The sequence below is a fragment of the Hypanus sabinus genome, chromosome 14 (genome assembly GCF_030144855.1).
Source record: "Hypanus sabinus isolate sHypSab1 chromosome 14, sHypSab1.hap1, whole genome shotgun sequence".
Lineage (NCBI taxonomy): Eukaryota > Metazoa > Chordata > Chondrichthyes > Myliobatiformes > Dasyatidae > Hypanus > Hypanus sabinus.
The window spans coordinates 66,466,906-66,488,262 of record NC_082719.1 but is presented as its reverse complement, the minus strand read 5'-3'; the positions used below and the strand labels follow the sequence as shown (position 1 = coordinate 66,488,262).

The window sequence follows — 21,357 nt, the reverse complement described above, 5'->3', positions numbered from 1 at the left end:
GATTCTGGCATGGTCCTGGAGGATGGGAAAATTCAAAATGTCACTCCACTCTTTAAGAAGGGAGGAAGGCAAAAGAAAGGAAATTATAGACCAGTTAGCCTGACCTCAGTGGTTAGCAAAGTGTTGGAGTCTATTATTAAGGATGAGGTTTCAAGGAATGTGAAGACTAATGATAAAATAAGTCAAAGTCGGCATATTTTCTCTAGAGGGAAATCTTGCCTGAAAAATTTGTTTCAGTTTTTTGAGCAAATAACAAGCAGCTTGGACAAAGGCTAGGCAGCAGATGTCATTTACTTGGATTTTCAGAAGGCATTTAACAAGGTGCCACACATGAGGCTGCTTAACAAGATAAAATCTTATGGCATTACAGGAAAGATACTGGCATGGACAGAGGAATGTCTGACAGGCAGGAGGCAGTGAGTGGGAATGAAAGGGGCCTTTTCTGTTTGGCTGTCAGTAAATACTGGTGTTCCTCGGGGGTCAGTATTGGGACTGCTGTTTTACACATTATTTGTTAGTGACTTAGGTAATGGAATTAATGGCTTTGTGGCAAAGTTTGCAGATGACACGAAGATGGGTGGAGGGGTAGGTAGTGCTGAGGAAGCAATGTGATTGCAGCAGCAGTTGGACAAATTGGAAGAATGGGCAAAAAGATGGCAGATGGAATACAGTGTTGCACCATGTACGATAATGTATTTTCAAAAAGGAACAATAGTGTGGACTATTATCTAAATGAGGAGAAGGTTTTAATATCAGAGGTGCAGGGGGACTTAGGAGTCCTCTTGCAAGTCTCCCAGAAGGTCCACTTACAGGTTGAGTCTCTGGTAAAGAAGGCAAATACAATGTTGGCATTTATTTCAAGGGAAATAGAATATAAAAGCAAGGAGATAATGTGGAGGCTTTATAAGACACTAGTCAGGCCAAACTCAGAGTACTGTCAACAGTTTTGGGCCCCATATCTTGGAAAAGATGTGTTGTTATTGGAGATAGTCCAGAGGAGCTTCACGAAGATGCTTCCAGGAATGAAGGGGTTAACATTCGTGAAGCATTTGGCAGCTTTGGGCCTGTACTCACTGGAATTTAGAAGAACGCTTGGGGTTTTCCTTGAAATCTACCAAATGTTAAAAGGCCTGGATAGGCTGGATGTGGAAAGGATTTTTCCTATGGTGGAGGTATTGAGAACAAGAGGGCATAGTCTCAAAATTGAGGGGCGACCCTTTAGAACAGAGGTAAGCGGGAATTTTTTTAGCCAGAGAGTAGTAAATCTGTGGAATTCTCTACCACAGACTGCGGTGGAAGCCAAGTCCATGCATAAATTTAAGGCAGAAGTTGATAGTTTCCTGATGGGTCAGGGCATCAAAGGAAATGGTGAGAAGGCAGGTGTATTGGGTTGAGTGGGATCCGGGATCAACCAAGATGGAATGGCGGAGATGACTCGATAGGCTGAATGGCCTAATTCTGCTCCTATGTCTTATGGTCTTACGTGCATTTAAAAAAAGTATTTCTTGCTTTACATTCAGATTATATTCTTATGGTCTTTCCTAATTGGCTTCTATACATCTCAAACCTCAGAGTTATTACTTCTCTTAGTAATATTACTAGAACCACTGAATCTAAAAGTATCCTTTTCTATTAAGTTTTTACATCTCAATCAAGTTACTATTCATTGGGAATTATCAAGTAGTTCATTAAGTTGTTGAAATTGTTGATTCATTATTGCAATACTTAAGCTTATTTCTAACCTGTCTTAGCCAAATTGCCCTTCAATCTTATGGAACTAGCTTTAGTTTAATGCTAGTTTTACACTCACATATAATATCAAAATGTAACATTCTTTGTGCTGAACAGTTCTATAATGAGGTAAAAGAAACTGAAGGCATTCTATGGACTTGTACAGCAAATTAATTCCATCAACTTAACTTGTTTAGTCTACACAAAAGATTAGAGACACCCAGGATTACTCGGCTATTTTTGTTATAGTCTTTTCTTAGTTCTTAATTTATACGTTGCCTAACAACACAAAGGACCTTTAAGTTAAAACTTTTAGGACTCTTATAAAACCTGTTGTGATGTTGTTTTACTTCATTACGCATTATTTTCATCTATACTGATTCTACATTCCATTTCACTCAGCCTTTCCTGATTACCTCATCTTCCTTTATTGTCAGCTCCATATTACGTCCAGATTTTCCCAGGATGTATGATGTTTTGAATCTTCAGGCATCTTATATGTAGTCGACAGCCTTAATAGCTAAGCAATTATTTGTAAATGACTGAGGGAGGATCTCATGGAAACATTCCGAATGTTAAAAAGCCTGAACAGATTAGATATGGCAAATTTATTTCCCATGGCAGGAGAGTCTAGGATAAGAGGGCACAACTTCAGAATTGAAGGAGGTTCATTTAGAACAGAGATGTGGAGAAATTACTTTAGTCAGAGGGTGGTAAATCTGTGGAATTTGTTGCCACGAGTGGCTGTGGAGGCCAAGTCATTGGGTGTATTTAAGGCAGAGATAGACAGGTTCTTGATTAGCCAGGGTATCAAAGGGTATGAGGAAAAGGCAGGGAAGTGGGGATGACTGGAAGAATTGGATCAGCCCATGATAGAATGGTGGAGCAGACTCGATGGGCCGAATGGCCCACTTCTGCTCCTATATCTTATGGTCTATGGTAAATAACAGCAATACTAGCTTAATTATCTCGTCTAGTTGTCTGCAGTAACTTGTCTACCTTGTCACAATCATTTCCAATAAACCGATAAAATGTCTTAAATTGAAACATTTTCTCTGATTTAACCTAATTCACTGATCATTAATTTCACCTTCCCTTCAGACTGTACTTCATTACTAAATCACCATACTGTTCAATGCCTATTTATTCTAAAGCATTCCCTAATCCTGTTACAGAATTTACTATGCACTGATACCACACTGGTTTAAGGGATCAGCTCCCACTCGTGCCTGTACAAAATGTAGTTTGTTTTGATTCAAGAATGTGCTTTGCACACTGTTCCACCAGTCAAACATCTAAATCACTATAAACACAAGAGATTCTGCAGATGCTGGAAATTCAGTGCAAAACACACAGAATATTAGAGGAAGCCAGCAGGTCAGACAACATCAATGGAAATGAACAGTCAACAAATCAAGCCGAGACCATTCATCAGCACACTGATAAATTACTATTCTACTTGGCTCACTCCAATTTGCACATGGCTCAGATATATATTCAGAGGTTAAAAGTCTGTGGCGGGGTAACCTAGCTGTTAAGGTAATGCTATTACAGTGCCAGTGGTCAGGACTTAATTCCGCCGGTATTTCCCCATGATTTTGTGAGTTTCCTATAGGTGGTTCAGTTCCCCCCCATATTTCAAAGATGTACAAGTTAGTAAGTTAATTGGTCATTTGTGTAATTGGGCAGCGCAGTTTCACTGAGCCAAAAAGGGCTGTTACCATGCCACACCTCCAAACAAATAAATGAAACCTGTGACTTCTACATTGTAGTTTGACTCTTTTGGCAGAACTTCATTACTAATTCTGACTATGGCAGTCACCTCTACATAGATCTTCTCATGGAAACTGGATACCAATCCATTTTTTAAAAATTCTGCTACAGCATCATAGAACTGTCCTTCGCATTGACACAGGACAAACAATACAGCCTTTAGAATTCTGTTCAGTGATGCAAAGAAAGTGTGATTTTTCCATCTTTTCTCCTGATTTTTCAAAGCCCAACCACAGAAAATGCTATTTTCATTCCCCGTATTTTACTATTTAAAATTCAGAATTGCTTTAGATTTGCAGTCTTTACTTTTTATTAATTGCATCATTAGAATAAATAGTATCAATAATAAAATGGTTTTCAGTAGTCAAAACATTTCCCATGTTAAATAACTGAAAAGGTATAATTTTGCCATTGGTTTTTGTTTTTTTTGTTTTTTTTGATTTTTTGTTTTTTTTTTGGTTTTCATCAGCTAAGAATGTTTGTGTTTACCATGACTGAGTATAACAGTTGCCACAAGTTATGGAACATTGAAAATGTTACTCTATTTGCCATCAAAAGCACAATTTGATGTCCAAAAATAAGTTTTGAAATTATTAACCAAAGAAAGGCTCCAATTTGAAAAACAACTTGTATAAAAATGGTCATTATCGACCTGTAGTACAACCGTTGGTTGAATTAGCACCTCAACAATTTGTATCGCAAAAGTAAATTGTTCATAGGCATGCCTTGGCAATAAAATCACATGGAATTTCTGCTTTCACTTGTTCAAATTGGAAATTATACCTTTGTCACACAGGATAATGATAGGTTAAACATTACTATAAGTTCAGGAAAAACTAAATTCAAATGACTTAGCTGGATACCAACAATAATGAGTTCATCAAAATTAAGTTCAAGATCTTTCATGGGAAAACAAAAATAAAAAACTACAATTGAGAATCAATCGCATTCTGGTATTTTAGTTTATAATGTGCCAGGATATTTGAAATCAGCAACAAACATGATTTTATTTCATGTTCTTGACTTAAGCAAAGTTTAAGGAAACCAAAGTTTCAAAAAAAAATCTTGTCACTCACTGTATTCTCTGCTCAAAATCCTATCTTCAAACAAATGGGAAAAAAATACCTGAAACAACCCTTGTCTTTGAAAACAAAGCAAGAAAAGAGTTCTTCATGATTGAGGAACAGAATAACTTCAATAAATATCCTGATGTTGGGGACAATCAATCACCTATATCGCACAACTAGATGATGGACTATGAAAAATTTTGATTTCTTTTATATCTGTTTAATCTGCATAATTCAACTTTAATTTTATTGGTGCTTTACAGCAGGAGATAGATCACGTGCAGTATGGTAGTTTTCAGCTAAATGAGCGAGATGATAGAAATTACCTCTAACAAATTTATCACATTCATTCTTTCGGACACCAAAAATGAAGATGTGAAATTATTGAGAATTTCATCAGTCAGTTTTCACATCCATTGTTAATGAATATTCTATTGTACAATGGGTATGGCCCAGAATGGCAGCATTTGTCAACAGCATCCTATTACTTTAAAGTGGTATTATCATCCAGGATAAAAATACCAAGGTCACCAAGTGGTTGTTAGGATCGTAATTCTGACTGCCATGTTCAGTTTAACATAAGTAATCCCATTTTCCTGTTAAATGCCCCAAGCCATCTTGCGCACTGACTCTGATTGCACCATGATCCCACTATTCCTTTCTTCATATCAGACTTTCTTGACAGTACATGTGCATGTGATCGAGAAAATAGCCAGAATTCCCTTTGTTTATATGGGACACTATGCCACTTAATTGGGGCATGAGACTTTTGTTAAACAGTTATGAATTAGAGTCAGATGCATACACTTGTATGGCCATTAGACACTATACCATACTTAGAGCAAAAATATTTTAAATAGCATCAATTGATTCTGCTTGAGTTCAAAAAGCAGTGATTTTTGGCATGGATAGTTGGAAGGAAATAAACAATAAAACAATTCAGAACTATGTTCCTCACTGCGGTTTCAAGTACTGAGGCCTAGAGATGCCAGAAATGGCTGGGAGTGTAAATGAAACAAATCTGAAGGTATTGACAATCATCTTGAATATTACAGGACCGTGAGGGAAGTTTGTGTAGAGATAGCAGGAGCTCTGACGGAGATCTTTCAGATGTCATTAGAAATGGGGATTGTGCCGGAGGATTGGCGTATTGCTCCTGTGGTTCCATTGTTTAAAAAGGGTTCTAGAAGTAAGCCTAGCAATTATAGACCTGTCAGTTTGACATCAGTGGTGGGTAAATTAATGGAAAGTATTCTTAGAGATAGTATTTGTAATTATCTGGATAGAAAGGATCTGATTAGGAGTAGCCAGCATGGATTTATGCGTGGAAGGTCATGTTTGACAAAACTTATTGAATTTTTTGAAGAAGTTACAAGGAATGTTGACGAGGGTAAGGCAGTGGATGTAGTCTGTATGGACTTCAGCAAGGCCTTTGACTAAGTTCCACATGGAAGGTTAGTTAAGAAGGTTCAGTCGTTAGGTATTAATGCTGGAGTAATAAAATGGATTCAACAGTGGCTAGATGGGAGATGCCAGAGAGTAGTGGTGGATAATTGTTTATCGGGATGGAGGCCAGTGACTAGCGGGGTGCCTCAGGGATCTGTTTTGGGCCCAATGTTGTTTGTAATATACATAAATGATCTGGATGATGGGGTGGTAAATTGGATTAGTAAGTATGCCGATGATACTAAGGTAGGAGGTGTTGTGGATAATGAGGTGCATTTTCAAAGCTTGCAGGGAGATTTATGCCGGTTAGAAGAATGGGCTGAATGTTGGCAGATGGAGTTTAATGCTGAGAAATGTGAGGTTCTACATTTTGGCAGGAATAATCCAAATAGAACATACAGGGTAAATGGTAGGGCATTGAGGAATGCAGTGGAACAGAGAGATCTAGGAATAACAGTGCATAGTTCCCTGAAGGTGGAGTCTCATGTAGATAGGGTGGTGAAGAAGGCTTTTGGAACGCTGGCCTTTATAAATCAGAGCATTGAGTACAGAAGTTGGGATGTAATGTTAAAATTGTACAAGGCATTGGTAAAGCCAAATTTGGAATGTTGTGTACAGTTCTGGTCACCGAATTATAGGAAAGATATCAATAAATTAGAGAGAGTGCAGAGACGATTTACTAGGATGTTACCTGGGTTTCAGCACTTAAGTTACAGAGAAAGGTTGAACAAGTTAGGTCTCTATTCATTGGAGCGTAGAAGGTTGAGGAGGGATTTGATCGAAGTATTTAAAATTTTGAGAGGGATAGATAGAGTTGACGTGAATAGGCTGTTTCCATTGAGAGTAGGGGAGATTCAAACGAGAGGACAAGATTCGAGAGTTAGGGGGCAGAAGTTTAAGGGAAACACGAGGGGGTATTTCTTTACTCAGAGAGTGATAGCTGTGTGGAATGAGCTTCCTGTAGAAGTAGAAGAGGCCAGTTCAGTTGTGTCATTTAAGGTAAAATTGGATAGGTATATGGACAGGAAAGGAGTGGAGGGTTATGGGCTGAGTGCGGGTAGGTGGGACTAGGTGAGATTAAGAGTTCGGCACGGACTAGGAGGGCCGAGATGGCCTGTTTCCGTGCTGTGATTGTTATACGGTTATATGGTTACAATGAAAATGAAAAATTGGAAAATGCAATCATCAATAGCATTGTATGAAGGCAGTCAACTATCTACACTAGGTGTCCGCACTGATTTTGTTTATTTAAAATCAATTAAAAGAACGCTTATAATGGATGAATTTCTCCATTGATAACTATTAGGAACTAATACATAGATTTATATAACTGTAGTAGTACTGGTAGTGTTCAAATTTGTTCTGTATTTCATTTAAATACATAATTTGTGACTTAGTTAAACAGTAGGTTGTGTTTTATTCCTTTTAAACTATTTCCATGAAATTTTGGCTAATTGGGGCAGCCACCTACTTGGGCCAAAATATACGAGTCCCACTGTACTTGCTGTGGGTATATCTGGTAATTTAATTGTAGGAAGGATATGGAGACTGCAGAGAAGTTGTGGAAGAGATTTTACCAGAAAATTGCCTGAATTCTAGGATATGAGCTACAAGAAAAGATTAGACAAACTTTAGTTGTTTTATCTAGGCATTGGAAGCTGACGGCATGTCTGATAGAGGTATTATGACAGGTTTAGATGGGGTAGAGAATCAGAATCTTTAGTCCAGCTTAGACATGTCAAATACTAAGTACATGCTTTTAAGTTTAGTTAGGTGGGGTGTAAATTTAAAGATGACAAAAGGGGCAAGTTTTTTTGTTAGCAAACACAAGGAAATCTGCAGATGCTGGAAATTCAAGCACCACACACAAAATTCTGGTGGAACGCAGCAGGCCAGGCAGCATCTATAGGAAGAAGCACTGTCGACATTTCAGGCCAGGACTGACGAAGGGTCTCGGCCTGAAACTTCAACAGTGCTTCTTCCTATAGATACTGCTTGGCCTGCTGCATTCCACCAGCATTTTGTGTGAAATTTTTTTATTATATAGAGTAGTGGGTGCCTGGAATAGCTTACCAGCATTAATATTGGAAACAGACAGATTGGTGGACTTTATGAAGGTTTTAGATAGACACATGAATATGAAGGGATTGGAGGAATAAGCATGATACACACAAAGAGGGCATTTAATATAAATTGGCATCAAAATTTGCATAACATCATGAGCCAAATGGCCTGTCCAGTGCTGAAATGATTTGTTCTGTACTCCTGTAATTTGGATGAATAAATTGTTATGATCCCAGCCCCCTTCTTTGTGAGAATCGCAAGAGCACCCGTCGAGGGGGGGGGGGGTCAGTAGATCCAGGAAGTGGGAGAGAGAGAGACGTGCTGAATAGACACAGGAAGTGGGAGAGAGAGAGAGACGTGCTGAATAGCACGTTCCACCGGGATGCAAAATAAGGCGACAGTGACTATTGTCTCATGGAGACCACGTGAAAAGCCCTCGGGCAAAGTGGGCTGGTTGAGAGAGAGATTGCATCATCCCAACCTGATTGACACCTGCGACCCCGTGAGAAAGTATAAAGGAGAGTCTCAGGGGGACAGCCCCTTCAGACGCACCAAGAAGACACGAGAGTGATCCCGCCGTAGCGGGAAGCCATTTTGAAGGAAGCCATGTGCGTTAGATTCCGGGATTGGAATTTGTGGCTGGAATCATGGAAAACCGCTTTTAACTAACATCGGGGAGGGGGAGCCCGCCCCCTGATTCAATGGATGCTTCATAAGGACCCGGCAAGTCTTTCCTTTTTCTCACCAATCTCTCTCTCTCTGTCGCACCACGTGAAACCCAGCGATTCTCAAAAGACTGAAGCCTGCAGACTTCTGAGTGACTTTTATATTTCCAACGGACAATATATTATCCCCTAGACAACAGTAGAGCTCATTTCTTAATGATGATTATTACTATACCCACGCTTTAGATTGAGTATTGACGACATGCATTATCTGAATGTTTGTATTAACCTTACTTTTGTGCCCCTTTATAAATAAAAACGTTTGAAAATAGTGACATCAGACTTCAATGGACCTCTCTATCTTTGCTGGTAAGTTATCCAGTTACAGGATACGTAACAAAATTAAGCATAATAGTTTCAAGTTTGCCAACAGTACTAAACTATATATGATTGTGAAACGTGGGGAGGATGCAAGGAGGCTTCTAGGCCTTTAACACTGAGCGCATGAGAAAAATACAAGGCTAATGTGAGACACTGTGGACAAAAGTAAAGATATCCACTTTGGTAGGGAAAACAATAAGACAGTAGACCATTTAATTGTTATTAAATTGGGAACTGATCATAGATAAAGAGAACAATGTTTCTGAACATGCATCATTGAAAAAAATATGCAAGTAAAGAACAGTGACACAAGACAGAAGGCAGATGCTGAAAATGTGAACTAACACACAAACACAAAATGCTGCAGGAACTCAGGTAGCACATATGGAGGGAAATGAAGAGTCCATATTTTGGGCTAAGACCCTTCACCAGGACTTCTTCAGTTTGCCTGTGTTGCATGCAGGTAATGGCCTCTATGGTAAGAAGACTTGAATATAAAAGCAATGATATTTTATTCTAATTGTGTAGAACACTAGAGAGACTACATTTGGAGCACTGTTCATGACTTTGGTCTCTTTACAAAAAAATATATACTTGCAGTTATAAGTGTGTAGCTAAGGCCCATCAGATTGATTCTTGAAAATTCAGTACAGGATGTATGAGGAAAGATAGGAAAGATGGATTCATGGAGGTGATGACACAACAGTGGTGGGCTTATTACCAACAAGATGAGATAGCATAAAGAGAGGAGGTGGAAGAGTTGAAGGCCTGTTGCCAAGCAAATAATCTCTTCTTCAATGTCAACAAGACAAAGGAGATGGCTGTCGACTTGAAGAGAACTTGCACCACTCACACTCCTCTTTACATTGGCAGCACCGCAATGGAAACTGCAAGCAGGTTCAAACTCTGGGAGTGCAGATCTAGCAGAAACTCTCACGGTCCTGAACACATTATATATAATCAGGAAAACTCAACAACGCCTCTAATTTCTGAGGAGGCTGAACAGAGCTGGACTATGCACAGCTATGCTCACGTCAGTCTAGAGAGGCACAGTAGAGAGCGTCCTAACAAGTTGCATCACCCATGGTAGGAAACTGCACAACGGGTAGTTAAAACTGTCCAATGCATCACTAGCACCAGCCTACCCGCACTCAAAGACATATATGCCCAAAGGGCTAGTAACATCAAGAAGGATCCCACCCACCCTGATCATGGACTGTTCGTCCCATTCCCATCAGGGAGGAGGTGACATAGCATCCATACCAGGACCACTCAAAAACAGTTACTTTCCTCAGGTATTAAAAGCTGATCAACATCTCCAGCCACTAAGCCACTGCTCCACACCCCCAGACACCATGACTTTAATATTTCCTGTCAGTCACCTCACTTTACGGATTTTCAATCAATATATGTAAGTTATCTTATTTATTTTTATTTATTGTGTTTTTTTTTATTATTGTGTTCCTGCCATTAAACAATCTTGAAAGATATATCACAGAAACGAGTCCTGAGTCCAATCAGGTTCATGCCTACCTTTTTACACACCAACAATAATCCCATTTGCTTGTATCCTTCTATGTCCTGCCTTCATAACTGTGTGTCTAAATGCACCTTAAACACAATAATTGGACTTGATTCTACTACCTCCATTGGCTGCACAGTCCAGATGTCAACTCCTTGCTGCACAAAAAAAAACTTACCCCTTAGGTTTCCACTTGAAGCTCATACCTCTCTCCTTATTCCTACGCCCCTTTGTTTTTGATACGTTCCATGGTATCTATGCCTTTCATAATCTTACAGTACATACAGTGGATTCTGGTTAATTCGTCCATTGGTTTATCAGGACAGCCACTTACTTGGGACAACTTTGAAAGAACAAAGAATTATCGGGAAGATTGCTGGGATTCTCCTTGCTTATTTGGGTCGCTATGCCACTTAGTGTCAGTAACTTTAAATTCCTTGGCATTATCATTTCAGAGAACCTGTCCTGGGTCCAGCTCATAAGTGCCATTACAAAGAAGGCACAGCAATGCCTCTAATTTCTTAGAAGTTTGCGAAGATTCTGCAAGTCATCTAAAACTTTAAACTTCTATTGTCTTGTGACAGGGGGTATACTGACTGGTTGCATCATACCCTTGATTGGAAAAACCTACAAGAAGAAGTGGAGCCCAGTCCATCACAGGTGAAGCCCTCCCTACCATCCAGCACACTTACAAGGAGTGCTGTCGCAGGAAAGCAGCATCCATCATCAAGGACCCCCACCACCCAGGCTCTGCTCTCTTCTCACTGCTGTCATCAGGAAGGAGGTACAGGAGCTTTAAGTCCCACACCAGCAGGTTCCAGAACAATTATTACACCTCCACTATCCAACCCTTGAACCAGAGGGGATAACTTCAGTATGGACATCCTTTAAACTCACTTTGAGGGACTCTACAAATCATGTTTTCAATATTTATTGCTGATTAATTTATTATTATTACTTTTTTCTCTTATTTTGTACTTGCACAGATTGTTGTCTTTTGCACAATGGTTGTTTGTCTGTATTTGTTGTGGGTTTTCATTGATTCCATTGTGTTCTTTGTATTTATTGTGAATGCCTCAAGAAAATGAACCTCAGCATTGTATAGGGTAACATCTATGTACTTTGATAGTACATTTACTTCACTTTGAACTTTGAAATGGTAAATGCTTTTCCAGTCCAATGAGCCTACAACACCCATTGATACTTATGTGATGGATTAACTTGTACGTCTATGGTATGTGGGAGGATATCAGAACACCCAGAGGAAATCCATGTGGTTACATACAGACTCCTTACAGACAGGGGCAGAATTGGACATGGCTCGCTGGCAGTGTAATAGTGTTATGCTAACTACTCTGCTACATGCTGCCCTGCTGTGCTTGGTAACACTTAGCTTTGGATAGCTGGACAAAATCAGAAGCAAAAGAGGACAGCACCTAATCTCTGGCCCTTCCAAATTTCTGTCAAGTAAATTGCCTAAGTTTGCTCATTTTCTTCTTCTCTTTCAAAGCTGATGGCTAGTGCTATTTGAGCTACACCACAGCTCCTACTCACTCTCTTCTCTGCTGCTCGGGATGTCAATTGCATATTTGGCTGCAGAAAGCGAGTGTTTTTTTTTCTGTAGGACTCCTCTAATGCAAGATCTGTGAAAGAAAGTCTGTAAACAAAATGAAGATCTCAGTGGAAATTCAACATCTGACAGATTCGTAGGCTTCTGTTGTCTAATACAAATTGAGCATGAGCCACTTCCTCCACTGTTCCCAGCAAGCTTGAACTTACAGCAACAGACTTTCTTTTTTTATTATCATTGACATACATCATGAAGTTTGTTGTTGTGAGGAAGTAGTACAGAGCAAGAATAAAACAATTGTTATAATTTACAATAAAAAATAAATAATGCAAAAGAGGTTGGGTTCATGCCCCAGTTACCAGCTGATGACAAGTTCAGGTGCTGAAGTAAATGGTGCAGTAAACAAGTCAACTACCTTTTGTATTCACTTAAGCATAAAAGCAGGAATGGTGGGAAATAACTGAAATTAACAAAATTCTGACAGGGCTGGACTGACTGGATGTGGGGAGAATGATTGCTCTGACTAGGTGTTGACAATGAGGAGTCACAATCACAGGTTACAGGGCAAAAGATTTAGAAATCTCTTCAACCAATGGTGCAGAGGCTCCAGAATTTGCTATCCTAGAGAGTTGGATAAATAAAATCAATGTGTACATGAAAGAAGGAGGTTTATTCATTTATAGATATAAAAAAGCACTTAAGAGTATGAAGAGAGAACAGAATGTGGTATGGAGATTGTTTATCAACCCCATGTTTTAATTTAACAAACATTAAAATTACTGAAAAGCACTTATATACAAAGCATTTTTTTTCAGCTTGGTAATAGATTTAGAAATTGTGTGCAGTTATGTTTCTCTTAAGCATGGTCTGCAAACTTTTCCAGGGTCTTTTACTTAGATATCTTTTATCTCTAAAAAGAGAGATATATTAATGGCTGAAAATTTTCTTGAGGTTGCACCAAAACAAGTTCTTTTAAATGTTCTGTGATTTTTCCCCCAAAGATGTGTATATATATATATATATATATATATATATATATATATACAAAGAAGACATGGTAAAGTGCTAAGACATGAACCAGGACATGACAAGAAGCTCTGAAACATAACAGTCATAATTTCTGGAACTTTGAAGCTAAACAGTTCATATTATGTTGCCTTAGAAGTTGCTCTAAAACGCACAAGCTCAAATAATTAACTGCCAACAAATTGTAACACAGTTCAAAAATCAAACGACACAAGCTACATTCAAGTCACAGATATTTTAGCATATGCAAACATTCTTGAATATTTAGATAGTTAAAATATCTCTGACCTGAATGTAGTTTGAAATATGAAATGATTATTTCTCCTTAGCTCTCTTTTTTATAATACAAATAAAAATATTAATGGTACTGAATATTGCATTATATTGTGGTTCTTTTTAAAGTAAGCAAATGAATTACAGCACAAATATTTGCCAGCTTTTCACAGCTATACCTTAAGAGTATGTTTTCTGGCAAACAGTTAGTGCCGTTATTCAACATTACTTTTCAGCTGGTCATGAAAGCCAAATAGTGTTCTTCTTGGGAATAACAACACGAAGATCAAAGCTCAATTATAATAAGAAATGTGTTTATTGATACAAGTAGATGAGTCCTTTACTACTTCCTTTGTTGGAGTTTGTGAAGGGTTTGTCATGGGAGTAAGGTTAGTCTTGGGTTATAATGCAAACAAATAAACTGGAAGACTACACCTTGTTTAATAATCTTTCCAGTTGACTAAAAGTCCTAAGAGCTGTGTGGTGAACTATGTGCCTGTCGGGACACGCCCCCTGCTGACTGCTCCTGTGGCTCCTCCCACAGGCCCCTGTATAAAGGAGATCAGAGGCCTGACGCTCGGCCTCAGTCTCCAGGACATTGTATGATAGACACTCACTCCTGGTTCCTTCTTCCAGTCAATAAAAGCCGATATCTCGCCTTACGTCTCAGTGTGAGTTATTGATGGTGCATCAAGCTGAGAAGTACAAATAGAGTAAATGCATTTTACAGCAGTATGAACAGTATGGACAGAACACTATTGATACATATTGAACATAATGAGCACTATTAGATCCTCATATGCTGTAATGTTTTATGATTTCTCAAAAGTAGCAGGAATATAAATAAGTTTGCTGCAATTCGATTTTGGCTACAGTACTTTACAGATGCATTTGAAGCAAAGGTGTTCATACAATGTGAACAAAATATGATATCTGAGATCTGAACTACAAATTTTCATTTTGTTCCAAAAGTTCATTATCTACCAACAGCAATACAACAATCGGAAACATAAGGGTTAACACATGTTGCTTATTTCAAAAGTAACTCATATACATACAAAACATAAAAAGTTAGTGTGCAAAATTATGGCTCCCGAGACTGGGAAAATACACTGACATTCATTGATCAACAGACAGGACACAAAGAGTAGGAATAAAAGGGAGTTTCTCAGGGTTGCAGCAACGGCTTAATCAGTGCTTGGGTCCTAGCTTTTCAGAATTTATCCCAATGGCTTGGATGAAGGAAATAGATGTAATATTTCTAAATACGCTTTCCAAGACGTTAAGACATTGGAGCATATTTCGGCCATTTGGCCCACTGAGTCTGCCTGCTGTTCATTCATGGCTGATTTATTCTCCCTCTCAACCTTTTTCCTCCTGCTTTCTCCCTTAAATCTTAGATGACCTGACTAATCAAGAATCTATCGACCTCTGTTTTAAATATACCTAATGACTTGGCATTCATGACAACAAATTCCATAGTTTCACTACGCTCTGTCTGAATGGATATCCTATTCTGATGCTGTGCTCTCAGGTCCTAGACTCCACTACTATAGGAAACATCCTCTGCAATATTCAAAACGTTTCAATGACACACCTTTCTAAACTCCAACAAGTACAGGCCCAGAGTCATCAAATGCTTTTCATATGTTAACCCTTTCATTCCTGGAATAATTCTCATGTACCACCTCTGCACCATCTCCAATGTCAAAACATTCTTTCTGAGATAAAGGCCTCAATACTGTTCACAATGTGCCAAGTGTAGTTTGACCAATGCCTTATAAAACCTCAGCATTGCATCCTTGCTTTTATACTCTAGTCCTCTCAAAACGTGTGTAAACATTTTATTTGCCTTCTATACCACTTCCACACCTTTGATTTTTGAATTTTCTCCCCACTTAGAGAATTACCTATGCCTTTATTCCTTGCACCAATGTGATGACCATACACTCATCTACATTATATTCCATCTGTCACTTATTTGCCCATTCTCCCATTCCGTCGGAGTCCTTCAGCAGACTCCCTGCTTCCCCAACCTGTCTTTGTACCATCCACAAACTTAGCCACAAAGCCATTGATTCTGTCATTCAAATCATGGACATATAACGTGAAAAGAAGTGGCCCTAACACCAACCCCTGCGAGACACCAGTCACTGGCATCCAACCAGAAAAGGCTCCCTTTACTCCTACTCTTGGCCTCCTGCCAATCACCCAATCTCCCATCTACGCTAGTATCTTTCCTGTAATACCATGTGCTCTTGTTCAGTCATGCAGCTTCATGTGCCTTCTGAAAATCCAAGTATACAACATCCACTGACTGTTCTTTGTCTGTCCTGTTTCTTACTTCCTCAAAGAATTCCAACAAATCTGAAGGGAAAGATTTCCCTTCAAGCACACCATGCTGACTTTGGCCAATTTTGTCATGTCCCTCCAAGTACCTCGAAACCTCATCCTTAATAATGCACTCCAATGTTTTCCCAACCATTGAAGTCATGCTAATCACTCTACAATTCCTTTCTTCTGCCTCCCCCCCCCTTAAAGAGTGGAGTGATATTTGTGAATTTCATGTCCTCTGGAACCATTCGAGGATCTATTGATTCTTGAAAGATCACTACAAATGCCTCCATAATCTTGAATGCTACCTCTTTCAGAACTCTGGGATGTAGTCCATCTGGTTGAAGTGACTTATCTACCTGCAAACCTTTCAGCTTCCCAAGTCACTCCTCCTTAGTAATAGCAACTTAGCAACTACACTCACTTCTGCCCCGATACTCTTGAATTTCTAGCATACCTCTAGTGATACCACAGTGAAGTCAGACACAAAATGATTGTTAAATTTGTCTGCTATTTCTTTATCTCCTATTACTACCTCTCCAGTGTCATTTTTGAGCAGTGTGATATCCACTCTCACCTCTCTTTTACTCTTTATATATGTCTTAAAAAGCTTTTGTAACCTATTTTATATTATTGGCTAGCTTACCATATTTCATCTATTCTCTCTTTATTGCTATTTTAGTTGCCTTCTGTTGGTTTTTAAAGCTTCCCAGTCCTCTAACTTTCCATTAATTTTTGCTATATTTTTTGCTCTCTCTTTAGCTCTTATGCTGTCTTTGACTTCCCTTGTCAGCATCTTTGGAACATATCTATCCCATGCCTTCCAAATTGCTCCCATAAACTCCAACCATTCCTGTTCTGCTGTCATCTCTTCTGGAGTCCTTTTCCAATCAACTTTGGCCAGTTCCCCTCTCCTGCCTTTGGAATTCCCTTTACTCCATCATAATACTGATACGTCTGATTTTAGCTTCTCAAACGACAAGGTGAATTCTGTAATATTATGATCATTGACTCCTTAGGTTTCCTGTACCTTAAGCTCCATAATCAAATCTGGTTCATCTCACAACACCCAATCCAGAATTGCCTTTCCTCTAGTGGACTCAACCACAAGCTGCTCTAAAAAGCCATCTTGTAGGCATTCTACAAATACCCTCTCTTGGGATCCAGCACCAACCAGATTTTCCCAATTTACCTGCATATTGAAATTCCCCCATGTCTATTGTAACATTGCCCCTTTCACATGCCTTTTTCATCTCCTGTTATAATTTGTAGCCCTGGCTATGGTTCAAAGGCTTGTATACAACTCCTATCAGGATCTTTTTACCCTTGCAGCTTCTCAACTCTACCCACAAGGATTCTACACCTTCCGATTCTACAGTAGGTTACATCTTTCTAAAGATTTAATTTCATCTTTTACCAACAAAGCCATCCCACCCGTCTGCCAAACTTGCCTGTCCTTTCAATATGATGATACTAAGCTCTCAACTACGATCTTTTTTCTGCCATGACTCAGTGATGCCCATAATGTCATACATGCCAAAATCAAACTGCACTACAAGATCATCTATCTTATTCCATGTACTGCATGCATTGAAATATAACACCTTCAGTCCTATATTTATCATCCTTTTCAATTTTGCCCTTTCAAGAAAATATGGAGGGGATTGTGAATTATGAATAGGACACACACATTTTTCACACCAGTTTAGAAAAATTAAGTGTGGGCAAGTACATGGCAGATGCAGTACAGTACATTCATAAAGATAAATAATAGAAAACCAGTTACTTGCATTTGGAGGCTTCAGTGATGTAAAGGCTATCTATGGTCTAAAATTCCAAAGGAGTACTCCATTTAGAATCAAGAATGGACATGACCATATCAAGTCTAGAGAGAATGCATGCTCTCTGCAAGGAAGGGCATGAAGTTCTCTTTAGCACATGACTACCTGTTGCACGGAACAGGCAAACCCAAACGCAGGACACTGGCACAGAGATAGAGTGAGGATGCAGACGAGGGCATGAGCATGGCTGGAGCCAAACAGTAAACAGGAGGTGAACGGAAAAGCAGGAGGCAGGCAAAACTTAACCTGAAACAGGGCATTGCTGGAGCTAACCAGCACATGGAAAGGTGAACGGCCGACAATACTCATCTTGACACGGAGAGACAGAGTTACATATGTGAACCTCAGTGCTGAAGTAAAACTTAAAATACACAATCCTAAGCGGCCGGGAATGTGAATTACCACACTGGCTAAAACAACAATCTGGCGATGAGTGGATGCAAGACTGGGCTATTTATGCTGCAGGTTTAGATGAGAATCAGATGTGCCACAATCAAAGGGAATTAGGAGAATATGGGGAATTAACGGTCGGGACTGTGACACTACCCTTGATTCATAACACAGGAATCTATATTGTGTACTGATACTGCCCCTAAATGACAAGAATCAAACAGATCATTAACAAACAAGGCTGAGGATCATACTGGACCCTTTCCAAAGTTCAATATCATATTGGAGACAAACTTCAATCACTAATTCACAATGTCCTATGTTTGGGAAGAGAAACACAAGTCAGGAAACCTCAAAGACCCCCATATCATGACATTGTCAAAAAAAGAAGCACAAAAATTGTGAATGTTATATTCTCCTTTCTGCCTGCCTTCAGGAAAATCTTCACCAGGGTTCTTCTTAACCACCTTCTTCCAGTAGCTGAAGGGCCACTTTCTAACCTACATTACCATTACAGATGCTAGAAATCTGTAATAAAAGTAGAAAATACTCAAAAACTCAGCAGGTCAGGCAGCATCTGTGGAAAGAGAAATAGTTAATGTTTCTCATTCTGACAAAGTGTCTTGGGTTCGAGATATTAACTGTTTCACTTTCCACATCAAGTGACTGACTTTTTCAAGTTTTGAACATTTTCAACTTGTCCATTGAAGGTTTATAAGAGGATGGACCTGAACATCTAATTAACAAAAATCCTCTACCAGTCTGTCACAGCTGTACATCATTGCCAGGCAATAGTGAAACTCCACATCAGGACTCTCCAAAATGGAGACCACTTCCACATCTTAATGCCATACAGCAGCGGTTCCCGATCTTCTTTTATGCCATGGACACTTGTGTCTGTGGACACCAAGTTGGGAACTCCTGTCATACAGGATCGTTCTTGCTGGTTTCAGTTGCTTTATAATTTAATTTGATGAATCAGTATAGTAGTTGTAAATTCCTTACTGTAATCTAAATCCTAGGTATTGTTACTTCACTCTTTGCTGACACTAATCTGCAAAGGAAATTCCCTGATGCATAGTGGCTTACGTAGGAGGACACCTTAATCTGAAATCTTACTACACCATAAATGGTCTGATGATGTCAAAGCAGAAGGATATATGTCAGGCAATTTGCTATGTAACAGGTGTTATGTCTGTTTGCTAATGAGGTTATGACACAATCCTGATAAAAAATATCTTAGCATAATCTAAACATATAACAAATTAATACAACTTCCTTTAAAGAACCAATATTTCTTTGAAGTTTCCTAACAGAATCCATTTCAATTTTTAAATGGGCATAATAGTTGTATTTTTCTTCGTTTTTGACCCCACTCCATACTTAATAATTATTATTTGCACTAATGATGAGGAATATGAAATATTTACTGTTGACATAGCAGGGTTGAACTGACAAATTGGATACAAACCAAACTCCTCCTACATATGGAAGTAGAAATTCAATTGCAATAAACAAGTACATATTTCACTGCTATATAGGTTGTGAGATTCATGTAGAATGTGTGTATGTTGTGTATAATATACATTAATTTAAGCCATATTATGTTTGTCCTTGTCTTGTAATATGCAATACTAAAAGAGCTGCTACAAAAAGATTATTTTTATGCATACCTACGGTGAAAGTAAACTTGAAAATAATTACTTTTATATCTAATAGCTTATGTCCATCTCACGTCAGCACATTTGCCCATATTTCTTCATTCAAATCATTGGTCCAGATTTTGATTGTTTTCTTTGGCAGTTCAGCACAGAATTACTAGCATTTACCAAGATCAGACACCTGTGTGAATTCCTGAATTTAATGGCTGTGCTTCACAACAGGTCTCCACATGGAATCTAATTGGCTGGAATTCCCCAGTATTTGCCCCCCGAGGAACTGTTCTTGGATTCAGTACCAGATTTAACCTAGCACAGGATCTGCAGACATAATGTTTTTACAATTTTGAGGAGTGAAGGCTAACAAAATAAGATTAATGTTCTTTAAAATTATTCATCTCTGCAGTTGAGTCTTTAATTATTAATATGTTTTTAGATATTTTGCTGGCCGGTGGTGTGGTGATATTGAGGCGAGTGGTCCTGGGTTGGAATCCAGTTGGCTCCTTGCACACTTTTCATCTGTGCGTCTGTGCTAGGTTGAGCTTTGAGTTTGCAGCTCAGACTCATAAAAAGCAGACAAGAACAATGAAGGAGCAGTAAGATTGCTGCCCAATGTGCCACGAGGCGAGGAGAGGAATAACAATAATTTTTTAGCTATCTACTCTCTCTGGGAAATCCTTAATACCTTTTTTGGTCACTTCATATTTTTAATGACTTTACAAACATTTCTGAAGAATGGGGACATTCCGAATAGCTAAAAACATTGAAGACCTTTAAAAAGGCATTGAAATTGAACCATTGCTTTGCTATTGGTCAAAGTTTTTCAGTTTTGTTGGTGAGGCATATTTTGGCTTATCTATACCCTAGTTACATAAGAAACAGGAGAATGTGTTAGTGATTTAGCCCCTTGAATCTTCACTGTCATTCAATTAGATTATGACTGAATGTTCCATCCGAACATCATTTTGCTTGCCAATCCTCATATCCTATGATCCCTCCAATAATCAGAAATCTGATTGCAATTTTTAACAAACTCAATGACTAAACTTCAAGAGCTGTGCAAGGCAGAGCTTCTATAAACACATCGCACCTTGAATGAAAATATCTCTGCTGTTTCATTTAGATTAGATTATCTTTGTTTGTCACCTGCATATTGGAATATTGAAAAATACAGGAAATGCATCACTTGCATCAATGACCGACACATCCCGAGGATGTACTGGGGGCAGCCCAGAGCTGTCACCATATATCTGGTGCCAAAGTGGCATGGCCACAGTTTGATAGCCCTAATCTGTACATCTTTGAAACGTGAGTAGAAACTGGAGCACCCAGAGGAAACCCATGTGGTCATGCTGATGATTTAAAGTGTTATGCTAACTGTGACGCTGCCATTCCACCCCCTATTTCTAATTATTCCTTATTTATATTCACATCGGGCACTGGCGTTGTTCTGGCACCATTGCAAAGTCTCATCACTTAGCTCCAGGATGGACTCTGCTGGCAACATTACCATTCCAGATCTGGACAAGGTATGGGTAGTTCAGCTGCAGGTGTATGTGATGGACCCGTGAGGCACAATAAGGGCCATTAATAATGACAGTGACAGGCAATACCCT

General features: G+C 38.9%; 1 protein-coding gene across 13 annotated transcripts in view; it reads right to left on the bottom strand.

Moving 5' to 3' along the window:
• The window catches only part of pde4d (phosphodiesterase 4D, cAMP-specific), a 669,903-nt gene that overhangs the window by 240,381 nt on the left and 408,165 nt on the right, over nt 1–21,357 (bottom strand). The window contains exon 1 of one of the 13 annotated variants that reach the window (XM_059989358.1): nt 2,148–2,211. The exons of the other annotated variants lie outside the window; for them this stretch is intronic. Within the exon in view, the coding sequence (XP_059845341.1) occupies nt 2,148–2,152 (5 nt within the window). The 5' untranslated portion in view covers nt 2,153–2,211. Of the gene's footprint in view, nt 1–2,147; nt 2,212–21,357 lie in introns of those variants that run through there. 13 annotated transcript variants of the gene reach the window in all.